Source organism: Clupea harengus, chromosome 5 (assembly GCF_900700415.2).
Source record: "Clupea harengus chromosome 5, Ch_v2.0.2, whole genome shotgun sequence".
In the NCBI taxonomy this organism is placed as follows: Eukaryota; Metazoa; Chordata; class Actinopteri; order Clupeiformes; family Clupeidae; genus Clupea; species Clupea harengus.
In genome coordinates, this window is record NC_045156.1 from 9,965,689 (window position 1) to 9,985,936 (window position 20,248).

General features: G+C 43.7%; 1 protein-coding gene across 3 annotated transcripts in view; it reads left to right on the top strand.

Annotated features, from left to right (window-relative positions):
* Positions 1-12,287: 12,287 nt before the first annotated feature.
* LOC105909844 (potassium voltage-gated channel subfamily D member 3) overlaps positions 12,288-20,248 on the top strand; it is an 82,082-nt gene continuing 74,121 nt past the window's right edge. The window contains exons 1-2 of one of the 3 annotated variants that reach the window (XM_031567647.2): positions 12,288-13,054; positions 13,951-15,125. In XM_031567647.2, coding sequence (XP_031423507.1) covers positions 14,026-15,125 — 1,100 coding nt within the window. In that variant the 5' untranslated portion in view covers positions 12,288-13,054; positions 13,951-14,025. The remainder of the gene's footprint in view (positions 13,055-13,950; positions 15,126-20,248) is intronic. The other 2 variants (XM_031567645.2, XM_031567646.2) reach the window with 2 other exon arrangements.

Genomic DNA, 20,248 nt, shown 5'->3' on the forward strand with positions numbered 1-20,248 from the left:
GCCAATCCCGTACGTGTCAAATCAGCCCGCAGATAAGGAACACCTGTAGAGAGATGTCACACAAACACCGACACAGCAAATATACAGAACGAGATCGGCTGTCCCGCCCCCAAACATTTACTCCCGTTACACTTATTGCCTCCTTTCTGAGCAGGGAGACTATCTCTTCCCGTAGGAAGTGAGACTGTTCCCGCTGCACCACAGACTGTATCACTCCGTTGAACGGGGGAATTGCAGCACGTAACCCCTTGTGATCGTCTTTAGCACCCATGGTGACACTGCGCATGCGCGCCAACTCGCCACACAACCAGGGAGGTTGTGCTTTGAGTTGAATTTGTCGGGGACTAACCCGCTCATGGTCAATGAGTCTAAGCCTAGATCTACACCCACTCCACCTAGGGAGGGAGACGAGATCTGGGGCTGCCCCCTCATGTTTTTGAAAAAAATGTGGGGGTGCGATTGCACTGTGTGCATCGCGGGGGGAGTTGCACAAGCATGCCTGGGCACTGTGCCATCTGGGACAGGAGTTAGGACATATGATTGTGGTGCTTGTGAAAACCTGCTTACCGTGCTGGACATGATTTCCACATGTGAGCGACGGGCTGATTTCTGTGGAGGCGGTGTGGACTCCACCGCTCCCCCCTGTGTGACGAGTGGCTGACTGTCACGATCAGGAAGCCTGTCTCCCTCTGCCTCGCCCGCGGCGAGCGGAGTGCTGCCGCGGAGCCTGGGCTGCGCCCTGGGCAGGGCGCGCAGCTGGTCGCTGTGCTGCAGGCTGCGCTGGAGGGCGGAAGGGGTGTCTCTGCCAGCCTCGCCCGGTAGACACCTTTGCTAGAGGCGCTGGCGAGCGGAACCCGCTTCTCTTCTGGCCCGGTGCGGGTGTGGTGTGTCCTGAGGAGGACGTCTCACCCGTGCGACTAGAGCGAGGCATCCAAGGCTGGAATACCTCTCTGCTCTTCTGCTGTTCTTCGAACTTGGCAGCCATTGTGACCACTGCCTCCCTGAAGGCACCCTGGACAGAGACCGGGGCGTCGAGGAGTGGTGCTTTTTCTCTGTCTGACAGCTTAGCCAGTGATAGCCACAGAGACCTCTGGGTAGCCCCTCTCCTTAGCCATGTGGAGCTGCATGTAGGGCGCGAACCCCGGCACCGGGGCTCGGCCCGGGTAGGGTATCGCCCATGTCGCCTGCAGTTCCTCGTGCACCTCCTCGAAAAAGGGGATGCAGCTGGGAACTGACGCGGCGGAGCCAGCATAAAACTCCCCGTCCAGCAGCGAGGACCGCACGCTGGGAGGGGGAGGGAGAGGGAGCCCGAGGCAGCTGGCTGCTCTCAGCGCAACCTCGTGGAGTTGCTGGCCCAGGAGCCGAGACGAGGTAGGAGGTGTCTCCACCCGCATCCTAACGTCTCGGCTCGTCTGCATTACCTCCACGATTGAGCTGTGCTCATCGGAGAAGTCTAGCAGACTATCATCATCCAGGCTGATGTCCAGCTCGAGTTCAGGCTGGACACCGCTTGGCTGAAGCTCCTCCGCCTCGCTGCCCGCTGCTGCCTCGCTGCCTCGCTGCGAGGCGACTGCTCACACTCACCAAGTCTAAGGCTGAAGAAGCACTCATTCCTACGGGGGCGTCAGCCCCGGATGGAACCAGTGCAGTCTCCTTGGCGTCCTTGCGCTTCCAGAACGCAAGGCGCCTGGTAGCCTTAGCTAGCGGGAGGCTAGCACAGATGGAACAGACAGGGGCTTTGCCCGAAAGCGTGCCCTCTGCGTGGTCCCTGCCTAGGCAGGTCACGCACCGACGGTGGCGGTCGCCCTTGGGACGGACGTGACCGCAGTCGGGGTAGTGTCTGGCCATCTTTTTTTCAATCTGAAAGTAGAGAAGAATGTTAAAACACAAGCACACTATCTGCAACGAACACGTTGTTAGCAAGCTAGCAGGCTAGTCAGAAACTTAGCCAGCCAGGCAGCCAGGACAGGAGCCACTACTTTCAAAATGATGTTGAGCCAACGAATTTTGTAGCGCCCTGAGCTAGTGAGGGTTAAGGAACCCAGATAACTCACCAACCAGTAGAGAGCGAAAAGCACACAAAACTCTTTTGACTGTGGTAGAGCGTTTGAGATATGCTTGGAGATGTTCACTCCGTCTTGCGAAGTTTCAAAAGAGGCAGATCTGAGGGCGCGTAATAAGATTATAGGACTCCTGAGGGGCGGGCCCAGGAGCGCGCGCTGACAGATCTTGCGGCCTTTCAGGCGTGAATAGATAAATGCTTCGATTTGTACCCATGACTGACGTCATGTACCATACTGTTATATCGCAGTGAACTGCGATAAGGAACAGTGCCACTTCTAACCTCTAGAAGTGACCTTTTCGTGACCTTTTCGTGCAAAGGTAAAGCTACTTGTAAAGATTCACATTCACATGGATGCAGAGAAGAAGAGCTGAGGTCAATACAGACTGAGAGCTCGGCACTACTCTGACCTTGTGCTTTTACCGTAATTATTAATAACAAACATATCCTACCTTTCCACAAGTGAGCAAAGAACATAAAGGGAATACAGTCAGCGGCTTGTTACTCTTGTATTCCAAGCTGAACATACAGAAATTATGCCTTGCTATTGCACTCATTTGTTTTATTTAAAAACATTTAAAAGATGACAACCTTTTTATTTATTTATTTTTATTTCACAAAACCCAGCTTAAAAAGAGCAAAGATGCCCATTTCACTCACTTGTACATGGATTTAAGGATAATTAAGGGTTTGGCCAACACATGTCAACAGGCAGAATAAATGGAGAGAAATGTAGGGCCTACATCAAGGGCCAAATAAAGGGCTTCCGAATGAAGGGCTTTTGTTGCATTGTTGCATCAGGGAAAAATGAAGAGGGTTCTCTACGTATATTCCAAAGAATGTTCCGGGTTTTTGTGATGACAGAGGGTAGGTGTCAATAGTCAGAAATCTTCCAACCAATATGATGAACAATTTGGGAAAAGATCTTTTTTAGGCCAAAATGTTCACATGAAATATCTGACAAAGTGGTGTTTAAATAACTAAGTTGATGTGGTAAAAGTAATTAAAAGTAATAATGTCCTGTAGCCTTAAGGCCCCGATAATTATATTTCAAATGTCAGTATTAACAACTGTTGGAACTGGAACTTTTATATTTCAGGCTCCAGAGCTATCTAAATAATAAATCAATAAAAGTTGTTTATTTTCTATCAGGAAAGTGGTAGTGCCAATGAAATGGCATTCCAGAGTACACTGCCATACCAGCTGCCAAAGCACCATTGCTGCTCTGGCACCAACTAAACTATCAAAGAAATATTAGCAACAGGCAAAGTTACAACTTCCATGAAGCATTGCATAAAAGATATTTCGGGCTTTATTTCCAATGTGGGTTTGTCCTCCTGGTACTGATGAAGGGAAGTATAGTTTGAAATATTGCTACCATTAAACCATAATCAGACGACAGGGTTTCAACCTCCTCTGAATGTGTAGGTCACTTTGACTCGTTTTAGTGCCTCACTCACTTTATGAGTCAAACACAAAATGCAGATTTTTATAAAGCCAAGTCCAAAAAACATAACATTCTTGGTTTTCTTACCTTGATTTATCTATTTGTTTTCTTTGTATGCAAATACAATGACAATAAAGGCTTTTCTATTCTATTCTATTCTATTCTATTCCTAAGAATACAAAGCATGTCGTAGTACCTGGCCAGGACTATTTCATATTTTTCTTCCTTCTTTTTTTGTTTCAGACATCGCTGTCTAAAACAGACTGAGAATTAATTATGAACAGAATGCCATTGCTTCCCTTTGATCTTTTCTTGGGGTTTATATTTCTTGGTTTGGTGAATAAAATAACAATAGAAAGAGTGTAGAAATAGTGTTCGGTGAATCGTTTTTGATTTGGTTGTAGCATAATAAGTTCAATTGTTACATTGTACAACAGTAAAGGTAATAAAATGATTTCATCAGACAAGACAAATTCCAGTGGGGCTGATCTAACACAACAAGTGCCATTCTACTGGTGTCTATGCTATTATGTGTAATAGCTTGTGTAATTTGCAGAGATACATAAACAAACCAAAACCAACCACTGCTACTGTCTCATGAGCATTCATTTTGGCTATATCATTTCATTTACACAACTGTTTAAATAATATTGTTCAGAAAGCAGTGTTGTCATAAAGCTGTGATTATCTTTGACATGTATCGTTTATGATCCAAATCCATGATCCATGTAATTCATTGGCTTTCCTCGTAGTGCCATTCGCTCAGCCCATCTGAGCCCATAGGGACCATAGGTCCTGGTACACATCGCTAATCAGGCCTTATAATACGAGGGCAGACTGAAGTACTGGTTCAGAGAGATTACTTAGAGGAAGCTGTAAAGCCCTTTCTGAGCCGACCTAATAATGACTTTATCCATGTGATTTGGCATCACAAAAAAATGATAAAACAGTCAAATCATGTCTCCAGTTTACTTTGATAGCAAAGTTTCTGTCCAGTGCACAGAGTTACAGAGTTAAAACTATTATAATAATAATAATATAATAATAATAATACCTTAGACTTATATAGGGCTTTTCTAAGTACCCAAAGACGCTTTACATAGCTTTACACAAATTGCTATGGCTAAGGGTAAGGTTAAGATAAGGCAGGGAATGCATTATGTGCACAGTGAGGGTTGAGGCTCAGGTTTTGCATGCAGTTATTTTAAAGGTAGTTGACAGAGATTCTTCTAGAACATTTTCAAAAAGTGCTATCCAAATGATGCGTTCCCAGACATAGTTCATACCCGGAATTTCAAACTGAAAAATACCATTTTACGCAATCCATTGAAACCAATCATTTTAATTACTGAAATATGGGGTAGGAATTTGAATTAATAAGGCTTGGTTAGTAATTCTTCCATTTTGTTGATCATTTTGACCACCAACACACACTATGTACCTTGGGAAATTCCACGTTCATGATTGTCCACTCTCATATCCATACTTTGCATTTTCTGATTGATAAAATGCTGAAAATGAATACAAGCTAATTAGGTTCATGAATGATTCAGTGAGGTCTCCCAAAGTAAGGAGGCTCAAACGTTTGCTCCGTTGCATCGATGTGGAGTCTGGCTTTCCTCTCGCGCCCCTTAGTATCTGTGATGTTTCTAATGAATCACATCAAACTGATCTAATCTTTTAATGAGTTGGCTGCCTGTAGTTGGAGGTGGACTGTATTCAAGCCCGTGACACTTGCCCACAGAGCAATGTCTTAAAGGGAAACAAGAATCGAAAAAAAGCTGATATAGCCTCTGCTCTTATCCCTAAAGAAATTGTATAGAGGATCATTTTTCATAGTCTCCCATAAGAGCACAAGTTCAGAAAAAGAATCACATCTGACACTAACTCTCCCTGAATAAGAAAAATTTCAGGACACCTTCCCAAACTGTCACAAATGTCACAAAGTCTCATGCAGTGCAAAACTAGAGATGAGCTAACCCTGTTATCAGTTCCTCTGTTGCCCGCCCATATCCTAGCCCATTCCCACTGTCACGGAAAGAACAGACTTCGAGATTGGGATACTTGGAACAGAGTTTATTGCAAACAGAGACAGCCAGGAACACACAGGACAGACAGCAGATTGCAGACACAGAGATGCTGATACGGACATGGAGAGGCTGAGGGGTTAATCCTCGACAACACAGTCACAACCCTCGGAGGGGCGCAGGCGCGTAGCACTGCTGGGAACTGGCGGAGGCAACCTCTGAGCGTACAAACTATAACAGAAAAGCCGTTGCGGCAAACAAAACACGAGTCACACTCGGCAAGGCACTAACTAAACTATAACTAAGGTGATACGCTAAACGGGAACTAAGGAGATAAACTAAACTGATACAAACGAAGACGGGAGAGTACGTAATCCTCATGAAAGTCAGGTCGCGGGAAATCCAAGGTTGTGCATCCGTTGAAATGCGATACCAGACACCGAGTGAAGGGAGTGTGAGGTATATGTAGGGCTGTGACAGGTGTGGGTGATTATGAACCCGGTGAGTGTAAACGTGGTGCAGGTGAGTGAGGATACAGGTGTACGTGATCAGTATTCCGGTGAGAGTGAGCGAGTGGAAACCAACGGGGGCGTGGCTGGTGCAGGTCCGGGCTCTGTCGTGACACCCACATCCTAGCCCATTCCCACAACCTAGCCCTTCCCACATCCTAGCCCATTCCCATATCCTAGCCCATTCCCATATCCTAGCCCATTCCCACAACCTAGCCCATTCCCATATCCTAGCCCTTCCCACATCCTAGCCCATTCCCATATCCTAGCCCATTCCCACAACCTAGCCCATTCCCATATCCTAGCCCTTCCCACATCCTAGCCCATTCCCATATCCTAGCCCATTCCCACAACCTAGCCCATTCCCACATCCTAGCCCATTCCCACATCATAGCCCATTCCCATATTCTAGCCCATTCCCACATTGTTTCTTGTTTTTGTTTGCATCCAGACAGAGTAGCATGCCATACCAGCTCACTAACTGATCTCACTTAATAATTATTTGTCCCGTACTGTGACTGCTTGGCGTGTCTTAACATGGACACGCATACCCCGAGGCCTCTTTAAAGCACTGCCATTGAAGTACCTGGAGAGCATTACAGATATTTCACAGCGAGCCACTCTAACCAACCAGAGGGTAATAGTAGATTAAAATCAGCAACCGGAGCTCGAGGACAGTGCTGGTCTGGGAAGAACAGAACAAAGGGGGCTAGGCTAACGCTAGGTTGATTAACAGGCCTTAAATAGTGCAGCTCTCCCAATCACATGGTTATTGAGATATTGTCAGATCTGAACGATTGGATCCTGCTCATGTGGCTTTTGTAGAATGTATTCCATGACACAAACCGCCACTTTCTTGCTTTACTTGAAATCACTTCAATAAATCCAGCGAGCACTCAACTGGTTGCTATAATTACAGTCTTTTGATGCAGGTGCACACCCAGTTGGCTCGGTTAACAAGCCTGTAATTGCCCAGGGTTACATGTGAATGTGCAAGAAAAGAAGGTTGTTTAAAGGCTGTCTTGGTTCAGTACATGGGTCATATGTTGAGTAAGAGGGAAGTGCTTGGGAACCATGGCTGTCATTAGGTCACATTGTCCATTTCAATCAATTTCCATACATTTCCATAAACTTTCAATCATTTTAACAAAAATGTCATGAATCAACATTCAAGTGCTAAAAGGTGAGTACAAATAGACAAACAGATTATGTTTCTTTGAGTTAATAAAACAGTTATTATGTGTTGTCCAAAGTCACACGATAAGTCATTCATGAAAAGAAACTAGTTGCAAACCCGTCAAATCTATACAGCATATTATTACTTGAAGTGTGAGAACACAAATTTGACTTATTACCTTACCCTACAGAATTTCATTTTTTGAACGTACGACACGATACACTGTAGACTGCATATCTGTGATGTCAATATATGACTCACACACTCTACTTCAATAAAACTATTGTAAAGTAAAGATACTACAGTAAAGACATCTACATATAGAGGTTTGGATCAATTAAACAAGCAAATTCAACTATTCTCATTTGTAGTTCCATGTTGGTGGAACGGGCTGCCTAGCACTACCAGAGCAGGGGCGTCCCTCTCTACCTTCAAGAAGCTCTTGAAGACCCAACTCCTCAGAGAGCACCTCCCTTCCTAACTTGCACTTCTACTAGTACTTAACTTGCACTTACAGTAGTTTCATTCCTGCACTTTTTCTATTTCTTATGTAAAATAGTATTTATTGTTACACTAGGTCTCTATTGCTCGTAGCTTGATTGTTCTCTCTCTTGTACGTTGCTTTGGATAAAAGTGTCTGCTAAATGGCTAGATGTTTAAATGTAAACAACAAATGACACTTTAAACTCATCTGCTGAAGAGCCAGTGTGGGCCTTGAAAACAGATTTAGGTTTCGTGAGCAAAGACAATGTTTGCTACCATTGCTTGATTAATGAACTCTTCTGTGTAATTGAAAATTGTAATACTAATCTTTCAGAGATAAAGACTGAGACTCTATTTTGATCCATTAACAAACACAAGAGGCAATTTACTCCATAGCAAGCCAATTGCTTATGCTGGTGAATCTGCTTCAAATGTAAATGTATTCCCAAGCTTCTCACAAGCTGAGTAGGGTATTTCCAAAATATGACGCATAGAGAAGAAATGAATTGTCTGTCTGAAGTTCTGTGTCTGCATGTCTTTCTGTATTTTCTATCGTTTGCCCACAATGCTCATAGTTTCATAATCACCCACCTGGCTATGGGCAATCTGATTCTGGAGAGGGAAGGATTAACTTTCAACACGAATGTCCATAATCAGTGGTTCATTTGAGTGATTGAGAAGTGAGAGTGTAAACTAATTAGTATTGATGTGTTACCAAACATCACCACACAGTCTTAATTATATTAAGATATTATATTATATTTCCTCTCCATTTTATTCTCAAGATATCACTAATGTATGTGTGTGTGTGTGTGTGTGTATGTGTGTGCATGTGTGTGAGTGTGTGTGTTTGTGTGTGTGTGTGTGTGTGTGTGTGTGTATGTGTGTGAGTGTGTGTGTGTGTGTGTGTGTGTGTGTGTGTGTGTGTGTGTGTGTGGGTGTGTGTGTATGCATGTGTGTGAGTGTGTGTGTGCTGTCTATGGTCTTCATTTACTGTAGTGCTTTAGTGTATCTGCTGAATGAAATTGAAAATTGCTTCTTAAAAAAGCCCATCTACTGTATTCTGATGACTTGCATGTCCGCTGTGCCTGGGGAAATTGGCTCCATGTTGTGGTAATGAAAGGCCTGACCAGTGACAGAAACAACATGGTCGTCTCTACCTTGTGCCATCTCCATTCTGTCTCTGAGAGAAACTATTGCTAAGCCTTGGGCAAGCTCAGCGACAGGCTTGTACTTTCATTCTACCGCCATGCGAACCGCATGAGGCAACTGGGTTTTACATTGCAGGGTTGCAGTCTTTTCAAGGAACTGCACAAATAAAACTTATATTATATAAATAAATTAAATAAATAAATATACTATAAGAATAGCATAGAATATAAGAAGCATATTCATAAATCTCACATTCACTCAGCTGGAATCAAAGCAACGGAAAATAATCAAAATTGGATATCAGGTTCTCCGCTTGAGGATACCTATGAGGCAGCTGGACCCATTTGAAAATGGTCTGCCAATTCCACACAAGCCAATACACTTGAGAACTTGTCTGGAGGTGCTAATGAGCACACGGTATCACCAGATCAGGAAAAATGTCATGTTTCTGGTAGACATGGATAATCAAATTATGTCTGAGGGTATGGTGCTGGAAGGATTGTTGCCATGGCAACATAACGCAACTCTCCCTCTTTTTTCCTCATGTCAGAATGCAGGCGTTCTAAGAGGACTGGGTGCAGAAGGGTGTGATGACCCAGCTGTAGAATGCCCTTTTTTCTTTACATCTTCTTATGTTCCAGATTAACAAACGCCCGGAAACTGTGGAATAACATTCTAGCAACAGGGCAATTTGTTCAGTTGTACAAGAATCATGGACATTTGGTTTGCATACACGTTGTTTAATCATGATCCAGATTTATTCTCTCAGACGTGTTCCTACTATGTCTCTCTTTTAGCTTGAAATACATGAGCCACAGCAGCTATCATTAATAATCAAGCAACACCTCCACAAAAAAAATTGTTTCAGGGACCAATATCATGCTCCGACCCCCAAGCTCTTCCTTCCCTAACCCAGGTTTGCATCCAATTCCTTCCCTAACCCAAACCCGGGTTTGTACTCCCGAGGAGGATACCCCCCCTGCCCCAATCCTCCCAACCCGTTACCTTGAATAGCCTTCAGCATACCGTAGTATAATAAGATTGATGTTTAGATATTTAGGCAGTGCATCCTTCAGACACTGAGATATGACGAAGGAAGGTGTCCATTAGAGAACCCCAGTGAAATGCTCAGGAAAGCATCTTTGTTCTTGTTGTTGTTAAGTATTCTAAGTATCGGTATGATGGTAGTAGTGCACCCTGTTGTTATAATACGTAGGCTAGGTTGTTGGGTATGAGTACTTGCAATTGACAGTGAGAGGTTTGGCCGCTGTGGGGGATCTCCAAACAATAGCATGAGGAATTTAACATCTTTTCCTCTGTATAACTAAATTACCTATCTAGAGAACCCAGTGACTGCTGTGAATAGGGCAGCTGACAAAAAGGGAAAGGCCGTGTGATGGCTTGGAAGGACTGCTGGCAGTATGGAATAGACCCCAATGGGGACTAGCAACCTGTAGCAGCAACATCTGTGGCTAATACACCAGGTAGATGTACCCCATTAAGCAACAAATGAACAAATGAACCCTAAAATACTCCTAGTGTCAGCAACAACAAGAGTGGAAGATAACTCACAGGCAGACTACATGACTTTGGACTTTGACATAGCTTTCACTATGAGAAAGGGGATGAAGCTCTTCAGGTTTGTATATGTGGATGGAGGAAGTAAACTGAAAGGATTGAGGATCCACGAAGGAAGGAAAAAACGGTTGGATGAAAGAGTACAGGGGGCCCTGCATTGAGCACTTCCTGTTAAGAAGTAGCTCAATCCCTTACCCCTACTGTATCCAATTCTTACCCCTAACTTAACCCAGGTTAGTGCTCCCAAGGGGGGTTTCCCCCCAACCCACCCACCCCTTACCCTGGATAGTCTGTGACATGCCATAGTATAATGAGATTGATGTTTAGATAATTATGCAGTGCATCGTTCACACACTGAGATATACATGTGAAATCTTTTCAAGGTGTATCTTGAGGGGTATCTGTTATTGTCCCTGGTACTGACATGTCTTAACCCATTGTGAGTATGGAGGGGGATGGGTCTAGGAGGCCAGAGATCACTGTTTAGCCTTTTGGAGGTGTAGTGGGCCTAATTCAACTTAACACTGACAAAGGAAGGTGTCCACTTGACAACTCCAGTGAAATGTTCACGAAGGCATCTTTGTTGTTGTTGTTAAGTATTGTTAAGTAGCCTATTGGTATGCAGTGGTGGAAGAAGTATTCAGATCCTTTACTTAAGTAAAAGTACCATCACAGTACTGTAGAAATACTCTATTAGTAAAGTTCTATAAGTAAAAGTTAAGTAAAAGTACATAAGTAAAAGTACATAAGTATTAGCAGTTGCTAAAATATTTCAGTAAAAGTACTGAGCTGCGTTCAATTTACCAAAAGCAAACTCTTGCAAACGTTTTCAAACAGTCTGAGGAGGTAGTTCTCTGTGGCCGCTGTGGGAAGTCCCCAACCAATAGCCCAAGGAATTTAGCATCTTCTGTGCATAACAAGAAACAAACCTCGAGATTGGTACGCCTACATATAATTTCAGCTCATACCAAAACAATTAGTATTTAGTTGTTAATGTGTGACAGGCAAAATTTAAAAACAACTAAGAATATTATGGCAATTGTTGACATCCTTTATTTGTAGCGGGTGTCTGGGTTGTCCTCCTGAGAATGTTGACATACAGTCTTTACCACTTTCACAGAATCCTGTTTTCACAAGCTGGGGTGTCTGTGCTATTTTTGGCTGCCATCTCTGGCAGCTTACCAGCCATGAAATTGAGTGTGAATGAAAAAAGACGACCTCTCTTAAAACATAAGAACACTCCTCAGTTTTACGAGCGTCTTCCCGCTTTGTATCTGTCACAGAGTAACTACTGTACAGCAAATCATAGCGAAAGGACGCTCAAACTTCAATTAAACACCAACGCTGACCTTAATAAAACACTGAAGAGACACTGACAACAGATGCATGGACTAACGTTTTCTTGTTTTTATTTATTTTTTAACCAAAAGTTAGACCTGCAAGTTACATATGTAATGTATGGATGTGGAAGTACGGATGTCAACGCAATTTATGAAATTGAAGATGGCAAGAGAGGTTATTCTAGCTACAATTCTTTCCTAACCACTGAAAATTCCATGTGGAAAACACAGCCAATGTTACGTCCGGCTGATACATAGCTATTAATGTAAGCCCTGGTAAATGAGTCCACTCCTGTATTAGATCCAGCTCAGTGTGGTAATCATAAGTTCGCACTGCTTCCACCATGCTGAGACAGATTTTTTTTCTAAAAATGCTAGCAACAGTCACTGAATCTTGACATCAGGTAAAACTATATCCACATAAAACATAGGTTGTTGGGCCTCTGCACAGAGTGAGCTGTAGTCTAAAACAGAATAAAACTGAAACCCTAAAAACAATATTTCAGGGAAAGATCAGCGGTCACAACGTACTTACAGTTCTTTACGAGTTGGGGTTCATTTATTACTCTGCCTTGCAATTATCTGGTGCTAAAAAGATAAAGCCATTATGCTTCTCTTGCAGTAACCCTATGTAGCCTATATGACTCTTTTCTGTTATTTTCTCTTCACCCTTCACTTTTGTCATGTGATGCGGTGCGTACTCTACATCTGGACAGTAAGTTCCGACTGCATTGCCATCAACGAATCCAGCTTCTAGGCTGCGACTTTCATCTGCGAACAAGTGGAGACTTATAATTCTGACTGAATTTGATTTTTTTTTTCTACCTCACCTCGTAGAGACGAATTCTCTTCTCCCTGGACTGAATTGGAGTTTAGGATGGTGAGGAAACGGCAGACAGGGACAACTGAAAGTGCGAGTGGAGAGCGAGACTACTGAGAGAGATGCCAATCATATCATGTAGCAGGTGCACCTCGAGAGCCATTGCGGAGTATTTCTTTCTGGCGGTGAGACGAAAGATATGGTAAGGCTAAGTAGGCTACTCTGTGCTGCGAACTGGAGTGATTAAAAACAACTGTACCGGCACGTTCTGGCCATTTACCTTGCTGCACGATTTTTTTACGATTTAACTTACTCGGATTTACTTCAGAACTGTAAAAGGCTGATGTCAATGCGCTCCGTCCGTCCTCGAAACCACACTGAAGAGTAGGCTAACCTATTTCACAGAGTTACTTTCCGGACGCTTTTCTTGTGTTTAGCCGAGATTTCTCGTTCCTGGAGGTAAGTTGAACTCAGTATAAATAAATGAACGTTACTAGATATTTCACGCTAAATGTATAGACCATATCTGGCAGAAACACGCTTGCTTTTGCATCATTGTTTATGCTCGGCCCGCAAAGATTCTGATCAATTACTGATTAAATGTCGGCACATACTAGTCGTTGTTATCTAATCCAGTGAGTAATGCTTTCGGGAAAAGAGGTTGGTACATTTTCAAGTGCGTAAAATGTGCGATATTGTTGCTTGCGTGGTTTCAGTTCAACAGGTAAGCTTATCTACGCTTTTCAATGAACGCTCTTAAGTGGAAATGCGTAGTTCAATCTAATCTCTTTGTGATCTCTATGTCAAAGCAAATCGACAGTGGATAGTTGTTTAAACTGTACCTGTCAGAACTGCATTAATATGCTGAACATTAAGGGGAACTGTCACACTAACAGTGCACTCCATTGAGTCGTACTTTAAGGAAATCTCTTTTTTTATTGAGTTGGTGATGACCATTTTAACAACTGTACTATACTATAATATACTAATATACTTTTCTATACTGTACTGTACTGTGCTATAGCCTACATAATATACTATAATATACTATACCATACAATAATATACTATAATGTGTTCAGTGTACAGTTCATTGCAAAACAATTGTAGTAGACAGAAATGTATGTGAAACAGTAACAGTATTGTCATTTCTGAGGATCATGTAGACATATACAGCTCTACATTCTTACCACAGACCGTGGTAGGTAAAGCACAGTCTAGGTAGGTACAGTCTAGGTAGGTACAGTAGAGCCCATATTGCACCAGCACCAACACCAGCAATATGCAACATAAACATGAGATGACAAAAATAGTAAGTTGTTATCATAAGTGTATGTTGTCTGTCTGCATCCAAGGATGACAGCTGACTTGAAGGTGAGCTGGTTCTGAGAGGGCCAGAGCAGTCCCGTCACCGTCAAGTTGGCGACACCATGGCAGCCGGAGTTGCAGCATGGCTCCCCTTTGCACGGGCAGCCGCCATCGGCTGGATGCCAGTGGCCAACTGCCCTATGCCCGTTGCCCCAAGGGACCACAGCAAGAGACAGGATGAGCTGATTATACTGAACGTGAGTGGACGCCGCTTTCAGACCTGGAGAACCACCCTGGATCGGTACCCAGACACTCTCCTTGGCAGTTCTGAGAAGGAGTTCTTTTACAACGAAGAGGCCAAGGAGTATTTTTTCGACCGCGACCCGGAAGCCTTCCGGAGTGTGCTCAACTTCTACCGCACGGGGAAGCTTCACTACCCCCGCGCTGAGTGCATCCAGGCCTACGATGAGGAGCTGTCCTTCTTCGGCATCATCCCAGAAATCATCGGCGACTGCTGCTACGAAGAGTACAAGGACCGCAAGCGGGAGAATGCGGAACGCCTTCAGGACGACCAGGAGGACAAAAAGGACTTCAAGCCGCCCAACATGACGTTCCGTGAGACAATATGGCGGGCGTTTGAGAACCCGCACACCAGCACCATGGCTCTGGTGTTCTACTATGTCACAGGCTTCTTCATCGCCATTTCTGTACTCACCAACGTGGTGGAGACAGTGCCGTGCGGCTCCACGAGCCAGAAGGACATCTCTTGCGGACAGCGCTATACGGTGGCCTTCTTCTGCATGGACACGGCCTGCGTGATGATCTTCACTGTGGAGTACCTGCTGCGGCTGTTTGCGGCGCCGAGCCGCTACCTCTTCATGCGCAGCGTCATGAGCATCATCGACGTGGTGGCCATCTTCCCGTACTACATCGGCCTGGTCATGACTGACAACGAGGACGTGAGCGGCGCCTTCGTCACCCTCAGAGTGTTCCGTGTCTTCCGGATCTTCAAGTTCTCACGTCACTCGCAGGGCCTGCGCATCTTGGGCTACACGCTGAAGAGCTGCGCCTCGGAGCTCGGTTTCCTGCTCTTCTCCCTCACAATGGCCATCATCATCTTCGCCACCGTCATGTTCTACGCCGAAAAGGGTTCCAGTTCGACCAAATTCACCAGCATCCCGGCCTCGTTTTGGTACACGATCGTCACCATGACTACTTTAGGGTAAGTGCTCAGGTTATGTAAACTGTCCTAAACCACAGGCTTTTATGGCAGGTGAAGTGTATCTTTGTCCACCTGGCATGTTGATTTGTTACCTTGTGTTAATACCAAATACAGAACTGAAGTGTATGCATTTCTTTTTCTATTTCCTGAAATAAGAAAACATTTCACATCCTGTTTTAGAGAGATATTTCCTTAAATCACTGTCACTGTCACACACACACACACACACACACACACACACACACACACACACACACACACACACACACACACACACATACATACATACATACATACAGTACATACATTCAGTAACAAAACTAAAAGCAGTCTGTTTACTCAATGAGTAATGAATCGATTGAATATCATCATACTTTTTATTACAAAGAACCAGATGATATCAGTGCTTCCAGACTAGGTCAATTTCCTTGAATTACACATTCAATTTGAAGACATACGTAGCTCTCCTCTGTATGTTGTATCTATTGCAGCTTCAATAATGTATTCCTTTTCTACTCCGTCGGACTGGTGAGATTTAGGAAAGTATACACAGAAGTGTCTGAGTAATGGGTACGAGACATTGCTGTATGCATTTTTAATCTGAATTTAGTGGAGTGGTCCATATATAGCCTCAGGCGTGAGGTGTTCATTGTATACTGAATCAGCTCATATCGTAATGCTTACTGTGGTGTGGTGTTTAATATCGCACTGGGCTTCGAGAGTTGTAAGTGAGTGGTCGTCTGGACCATGTAAAACACGATTCATTGTTATGTGGCACAAAAGTGGAAAGTGGATTACAGCCAATGGGGGTTTATTTGATTGAAGGCTTGATGAAAGACAGGCATCTGTGCTCTTTAATAGGCTGGGTGCAGTGCGGCTCTAAGTGCCTGTCATCATGACTAATGGTGTGAACTACTAGATCTGTTAACAAATATAAACTTTACTGTTATCTAGTGTTTACTGGAACAACTATGGGCCAAATAAGGACACAAATGCCTTGGGCACATCATTCAGTGGGGGCTTGTGTGTCTAGGACTGAGTGTGAATGTGGAAGGTCTCTTTTGTATGGGTTAGGAAAGTGAAGAAAGAGAGGGAGCCCAAGACATGGGAAGGCTAAGAGAGAGAGAGACAGAGACAGAGAGTGAGAGAGAGAGAGAGAGAGAGTGTGAGAGAGTGTGAGAGAGAGAGAGAGAGAGAGTGAGAGAGAGAGAGAAAGAGAGCGAGAGAGAGAGTGAGAGAGAGAGAGAGAGAGTGAGAGAGAAAGAGCGAGAGAGAGAGTGAGAGAGAGAGAGCGAGAGAGAGAGAAAGAGAGAGAGAGAAAGAGAGAAAGAGAGAGAGAGAGAGAATACTCATGCGAATGGAATGCATAGTGCAAACCACATAAAACATTAACATCTCTGTCATGAAGCGGGTGAACTCATTTTGCACCTGCGTAATCAATCACCGTGACACAATCCAGTGATCAATGCGTTTTTTTGGATGGCTTTAATTTCTGACGTCTTTTCTGGACCAACATTGAAACATTGAAAGTTTTTGCTGATACACATCCTTCATTTCTATTCAGAAAAAGCCAGTGATGCATTCTTGATTGCCAAATTACAAGTTATAGTTATACAACATAGTACTTTTATTTTAAAGAGCATTCAAATTATGTCTTTACAAATTGCCTTCAAAGTACTGTAGGGTAACACATAGGAGGTGGATATTTTCCCTTACTGTCACGGTACAATGTTTTGGCTTACCATCTCTGACTCTGAAGGTATTTGACAACTGCTGCTATAATTGCTTTTCGCTGGGCTACGTCTCCACCAGTGGAGTTTAGTGTCAAACCGCGAGAGCAGTATAAGAAACGCTTCATGTCAGAAACAAAGTTAAGATAACCTTTAGTTCTCCCACTGTATACGGGAGATTTATTGGCAGTGTATAATAATCTTAGCAATTCCTTCACAACACCCACCACTTGTTGTCCAATTCTCTGCGACAGTAACACAGTTACAATGCACATGATAAAATTCACATAGATTTATGAACTTGTATCACACAGCATCGCCAGATGTTGCATTCAGTTTAATCATGTACCATTCGAATTAATTTTCATTTAATCACATAGGCCTATATTTACTTTGGCTCAACTTACCCATTGACTTTCTACAGTTGTTCCTTTGCCATATGCCAAGCTATTAGTCCACACACTGTTGCAGATAATTGCTTTGGTAATTGCAAGGTAGGTCTGTCAGGTGTCATGCAGTCTGTTAGGTGTCACAAAAGTTGTTGCATTAGGCTGTGTGAGTTCTTTCGACACTGTCATGTAGAAAAGATAATTGTATTTGAATTACCTTAATTAACCACAGGTTTCTTTTCCCTTTACTTATTTGACTGCATTGATCGCTGAAGTAAATCAGTATGCTAAATTATGCAAAACATTCATACATAGGCTAGGAAATGTAGCTTACCTGTCATCATAGGTCCGCTACATTGATATAATTACAGTGGTACACAGCAGCAATCACTGGGTTTCTGAGTTGATACACATTGAAGGTTGGGACTGTATTGTATACCATAATCATCTATAGTATCAAAGGCCTGTCTCTTTTGGCATAAATATTTTACATGGTATGCTACAGTACATCTCTAACCTACACTCTGACACATGCAACATAGTAGCAGTCTCAGTAGGCTTTTTCCTATGTGTTTAAAACAGTAGCTAGAGTGTTTTTTTCATTGTCTTCATTGTAAGGGTCTACTTATTTGATCTGTTTGATCTACTTTATGTGATCTCTTGTGCAGTGACGACATAGCTATGCCCTGAAACACAAACCAATGCAATGTAAAGGTTGCCTGATTTTTTAGTAGCTGTCAGACAGCGGGTCCGGTGAGCTTTCAGGCAGTACCTGAAGTTATTGAAACCGATGCCCACTCAAGCTGCCTTTCCACAGAGTTGTATGAAGATGTGTCTGTTCAGGTGTATGTATGTGTATGTCTGTGAGTGTTGAAGTTTGTACATCTACCAGTGTGTATGTGTGTGTGTGTGTGTGTGTGTGTGTGTGTGTGTGTGTGTCTATGCCTGTGTGGGTAAAGGCCCCGTCACACCATGACGTTCTGGTCAACGTTCTATGATGTAAGAGGAAACGTTGGTAATCGTGCATGGTCGCTGGTATTGCGCCAGAAGAGCTTTGTGTGAAAGCTGGTGAACGCTGTAATCGTTGGTAATCGTCGGTGATCGGAGGAGAACGCTGGTCCAAAAAAAAAGTTTTGAACATGCACAAAAGTTCTCATGGAGATCAGCGTTCTTCAACGTTTAATTTAAACGCTGGAGAACTTTCGTGGAACGTTTTATTAACTTTGCACGCGTTTGGCTATCGTAGTCAGTCGTTGGGTAGGGTAGACTGAGTACAGTTGATGCACCCGAAATAACTTATGTGCGCAGCAATCCTGAGACGTGATTTTTAGTTTGGACATGCCTACTAACGTCCTCTTTGATCCAGGGAAATTTGAGCACCTAACCCATCTCTCGTAGGAAGATATCGGCGAAAGTTTTTTCACCAAGGGAAGATCTTGATTTTATCATGTCCCTTCTACAATTAATATGTTATTAACCATACGTGATCAACAAACGCAACTTACATCATTGCAAACGTTATTCTGTGCGCTATACATCTACATATTCAATGCTATCATGTCATGCAAGGTCATTGCATAATCTAGCGAAAAGCGGAGTGGAGGGTATATGCTTGCTTGAGCCAGCATGAAGTAGATGTACTGAACTTAAACATAGCTGAGCACTGTTATAGCTGGTGCTGTTCCATGGCAGATGGATATGATATGAAGACTCTTGTGACATGGACAATGTGTGTGGATGTGTTGATGTTTTCCAATAATAAACATTGAGAAAAACAAATTCAGTGTCAAATTTAAATCATTTATTTTAATAACATAAAACCCCAGGAATAACGCCCATTATTTCGTAAATCACAGTAATAATAACAGTAAATCTTCGTCCGAAGACATTGCTAGTGAAAGAGGCTTTGTATTCTTCTTACTTTCAGCAGCATTTATCATCTTCTTACTTGCAGCAGCGCTAGTAGCAGAAGCCCCCCTCACCTTTTCGTGGTCTTGGCGGCATGATGTTCACTGTTCAGATCAACTGAATCCACTATGATTTTCCAGCGTTTTATACCCGTTTGACCATAAAACCCACACGCCAGCAAAACGCTTTTCTGTCATTATTCACACGTGAATTACACGCTTAACACGCTCTTCTAATGTTGACTTATCGTTTGTCGCGCTGGAGTGACACGTCAGCACACGTTTGTCGCGGACCAGTGACACGTCACTTGGTCGGTGTTACACACTCCTCATGCGTCAGTCCCACGCTAGTCATGTGTCAGTCCTACACTATTCTTTCGTTAGTAACACGCCAGATGCGTCCACATCGCCCTAGAACGCTCGAAATTGAATGATTAGAAAGTTCAGAGAACGCTGACCAGAACGTCATGGTGTGACGGGGCCTTAAGCGTTTGTATATCGTGTCTGTATATGTTTATGTCTGTATGCATTTGCATATGTATCTGTGCATGTATATATTCATGTGTGTGTGTGTGTGTGTGTGTGTGTGTGTGTGTGTTTGAGAGAGAGAGAGTGTAAAAGCACGCCCACTCGCCTCGCTTGCCTCACTTCGCCTCGTCTTTGTCAACTTTTTCCCTGTGACTTATTAGCGGCGCGTGACCCGAGCGCCAGGGCGCTGCGTGCAGCTCGAGGGGGGAAGGAGAGAGAGAGCGAGCGGCGCCTGCTGGGCCACATTTCCCCCTCTCTGTGTCGGGCCATCTGTCTCAGCCTTGGCCAAACATGGTTATTGACCTAGAGATTTCACACTCCCGCTGACGGACGGCTCAACACTCAGGGATAGGGGAGGGGAAGGCTTTGGCCGGGGCTAATCGGAGCATCTGTAACTTAGCAATCACAAACAGTGGTGGCGGGAGGCATTTAGTGTAAGCATAATTGATCTTAGGTATATACACACACACACACAGGCACATACACACTTTCCTTTCTCAGTCTTTGTTTTTCTTTCTCGTTCTCTCTCTCTCTCTCTCTCTCTCTCTCTCTCTCTCACACACACACAC